This window comes from Chlorocebus sabaeus, chromosome 8, assembly GCF_047675955.1.
Source record: "Chlorocebus sabaeus isolate Y175 chromosome 8, mChlSab1.0.hap1, whole genome shotgun sequence".
Taxonomy (NCBI): Eukaryota; Metazoa; Chordata; class Mammalia; order Primates; family Cercopithecidae; genus Chlorocebus; species Chlorocebus sabaeus.
The window spans coordinates 146762962-146766474 of NC_132911.1; the positions used below are offsets into that span (position 1 = coordinate 146762962).

At 45.1% G+C, this 3513-nt stretch overlaps 1 protein-coding gene across 1 annotated transcript; it reads right to left on the reverse strand.

The window, feature by feature from the left end:
• Positions 1-1876: 1876 nt before the first annotated feature.
• LY6S (lymphocyte antigen 6 family member S) lies at positions 1877-3020 on the reverse strand. Its single transcript, XM_073018621.1, is given in 1 exon segment — positions 1877-3020. A coding segment is annotated over 1 exon segment (747 nt). The 5' UTR covers positions 2624-3020.
• Positions 3021-3513: the final 493 nt, after the last annotated feature.

Here is a 3513-nt window from a genome sequence, read left to right on the forward strand (position 1 = left end):
CTACAGGAATGGATTCTCTCGTCCTGGAGGCTGGAGGTCCAAGATCAAGGTGTCAGCAGGGCTGGCTCCCCCTGGGGCCCCTCTCCTTGGTGTGCAGATGGCATCTGCACCCTGCATTCTGTCACAGTTGCCCTCTGTGTGTGTCTGTGTCCTCATCTCCTAAGGACACCAGGCATGCTGGACTAGGGCCCACCCTAATGACCCCGTTCTACCGTAATCACCTCGTTAAGGACCCTATTTTCAAATGCAATCACATTCTGAGGTAGTGGGGGTGAGGGCTCAACATATGAATTTGAGGGGGGCACAGTTCAGCCATAACAAGTGCCCATGGGCTTTCTCCAGCTGCTATATATATACATTTTTTTTTTCTTTTTTTCTTTTTTTTGAGATGGAATCTCACCCTGTCACCCAGGCTGGAGTGCAGTGGTGCTATCTCAGCTCACTGCAACCTCCGCTTCCTGGGTTCAAGCTATTCTCCTGCCCCAGCCTCCGGAGTAGCTGAGATTACAGGCACGCACCACCACAACCAGCTAATTATTTTATCTTTAGTAGAGACGGGGTTTCACCATGTTGGCCAGGCTGGTCTCGAACTCCAGACCTCGTGATCCACCTGCCTCGGCCTCCCAAAGTGCTGAGATTACAGGTGTGAGCCACCGCACCTGGCCGCAGTTGCCCTGTGTTTTTATGTATTATTTCATTTCTTCTCCTCTCACTCCTCCTCTACCTTATTATTTTATACAAATTACTAAGTCTGTTGTAAATTAACAGACTTAGTATTTATGTTACAAAGTATTCTAAGAGGATTGGCTGGCTTCCCAGACCACACACTTTCACCCAGAGAGAGATGTGTATTGATCAGAGTGTGGTGGGGAAAGGAAGGTCACTTGTTTTCACACGGACAGAATAAAGGGTGGAATATAGACTCAGGAGGCGGCACGACTGGTGGAGGACCCGGCAGCATGGATGTCAGGGAAGCTGTCCCCACAGTGAGAAGACTTGATGGTGGACATGTCAGCTTGAAGCACCCAAGAAGAGGTCTCAAACATTCTCCTGGCAGCAGTGGTCAGAGGGCTATGGGTTAGAGGGGAGGGATGAGTGGGTGGAGCAAGGGGATTTTTAGGGCCCTGAAACGATTCTGCAACATTGTAATGGTGGACACATGATGTTATGGATTTGTCAAAACCCGCAGAATATACAACACAAAGAGTGAGCCTTGATGTAAGCTATAAACTTGTGTTAGTAACCACGTGTCAATATTGGTTTATCCATTGTACCACATGAATGCAAGGTGTTAGTAACAGGAGAAATGTGAGAGACGGGAGGATACATGGGCACCCTCTGTACTATCTTCTCGATTTTCTATAAAGCTAAAACTGCTCAAAGAAATAGAGTCTATTGATAAATAAATAAGTTTTCCTGGAAGCCGCTGCAATCCCCAAGGTCCCCAAACAGCTTCCACCTACTGTCACTCTCTACAGCAAAGGGCATCTCCACGAGCTCACAGGAGGATCTCTGTGCCGTCTACACACGCGCCCGACTTCAGCCACCCCAGGAAAGGAGGGCCTCTGCTTAATCTTCCAAGTTCTACGTGAGTTTCCCTTGGAAAAGTCTAATTCAGAGCCACACGGGAGGGAGTCTGGTGGTTCTTCAGAAGAGGGTGTGCTGGGTTCAAGGTTACAACAGAAAATCCAGCACCATCCACCCCAAATCAACACAGCATCTAACACAACCTCCCCTCACATTTACCTTCTGAAAAGGATGTGGCAATCCCACACTTCCTCCTGACATCACAGTTGGCAGCAATTCCTCTCAGCTTTTATTTATCTGAAAAATGCCTTTATTTTGCCCTAATTTGTGAGGGAAATTGTGCATAGTGTCAGAGTCCAAGCTGGCAATTTGATTTCTTACCAGTGTCTGCTTCTGGCTTCCAAAGTTCCTGTTTGAGAGGATAGCCATCATTCTGGGGGTTCCTGTTTGAGAAGACAGTCATCATCCTCGGGGTTCCTGTTTGAGGAGACAGCTGTCATCCTCAGGGTTCCTGTTTGAGAAGACAGCCATCATTCTGGGGGTGCCTATTTGAGAAGACAGCTGTCATTCTCATGGTTCCTATTTGAGGAGACAGCCATCATCCTCAGGGTTCCTGTTTGAGGAGACAGTCGTCATCCTTGGGGTTCCTGTTTGAGGAGACAGCCATCATTCTGGGGGTGCCTATTTGAGAAGACAGCTGTCATTCTCATGGTTCCTATTAGAGGAGACAGCCATCATTCTCATGGTTCCTATTTGAGGAGACAGTCGTCATCCTTGGGGTTCCTGTTTGAGGAGACAGCTGTCATTCTTGGAGTTCCTGTTTGAGGAGACAGCCGTCATTCTCGTGGTTCCTGTTTGAGGAGACAGCCGTCATTCTTGTGGTTCCTATTTGAGGAGACAGCTGTCATTCTCGTGCTTCCTGTTTGAGGAGACAGCCATCGTTCTGGGGGTTCCTGTTTGAGGAGGCAGCCGTCATCCTTGGGGTTCCTGTTTGAGGAGACAGCCGTCGTTCTCAGGGTTCCTGTTTGAGAAGACAGCCATCATTCTCAGGGTTCCCTAGTGCTAAAGTGTTTTTTCTCCTGGCTACATCTAACATTTTTCTCTTTTCCTTTAGTTTCCACAGTTTGACTACGATGTGACTAAGTATGGCTTTATTCAGTTTTATACTTCATGGAGTTCAATAAGCCTATTGAATCTGTGTGTTAATGCCTCTTATCAGTTTTGGAAAATTGGCTACTATCCATAAAAATAATATTGCTCCTATCCCATTCTCACCCTTCTCCTGGGATTCCAATATATACGTTAGACAGTTGGATCAGTACCATATGGCCCTCTCCTCTGTGTGTGTGTGTGTGTGTGTGTGTGTACTTTTAATTCTATTTCGTCTCTGTGCTTTATTTTGGATAATTTCTATGGACCTGTCTGAAACTTTATTGATCCTTTTTGCTACTGTATGTTTAGTCTGCTCTTAAGCCCATCCAATGAGTTCTTAATTTCAGGTATTATATTAATTGGTTAATATAATAATAAACACTTATTTTTATTATTTATTTTATTTTTAATAACAATAAGCACTTATTTTCATAGCTTCCATCTCTCTGTTGAAATTCTCCATCTTTTCATCCATTTTGTTCATCCTTTCCTCCATCTTATTTCATGTATTTACAACAGTATTGTAAAGCACTTGTCTGCTAATTCTTTCATCTGGGTTATCTGTGTGTCTGCTTCTATTGCATAGCTTATCTCTTGGTTGAAAATCACACTCTCCTGTAATTCTTATAATTTTTGGTAGTGTGCTAGAAATTATATGCAAAAGAACCAAGAAACATCAGTCTCTCCCTGCAGATAGAGCTCTGCCAATGACTAACCCGCCCTCAGCGCCATTCAGCTCCACTGCGAAGAAGGGCCCCCCCAGACTGGCAGTTCCTTCAGATTTGCACCCATCATTTTCCAATGCATTTGAAAGCAATGATAATTTTTGTACAT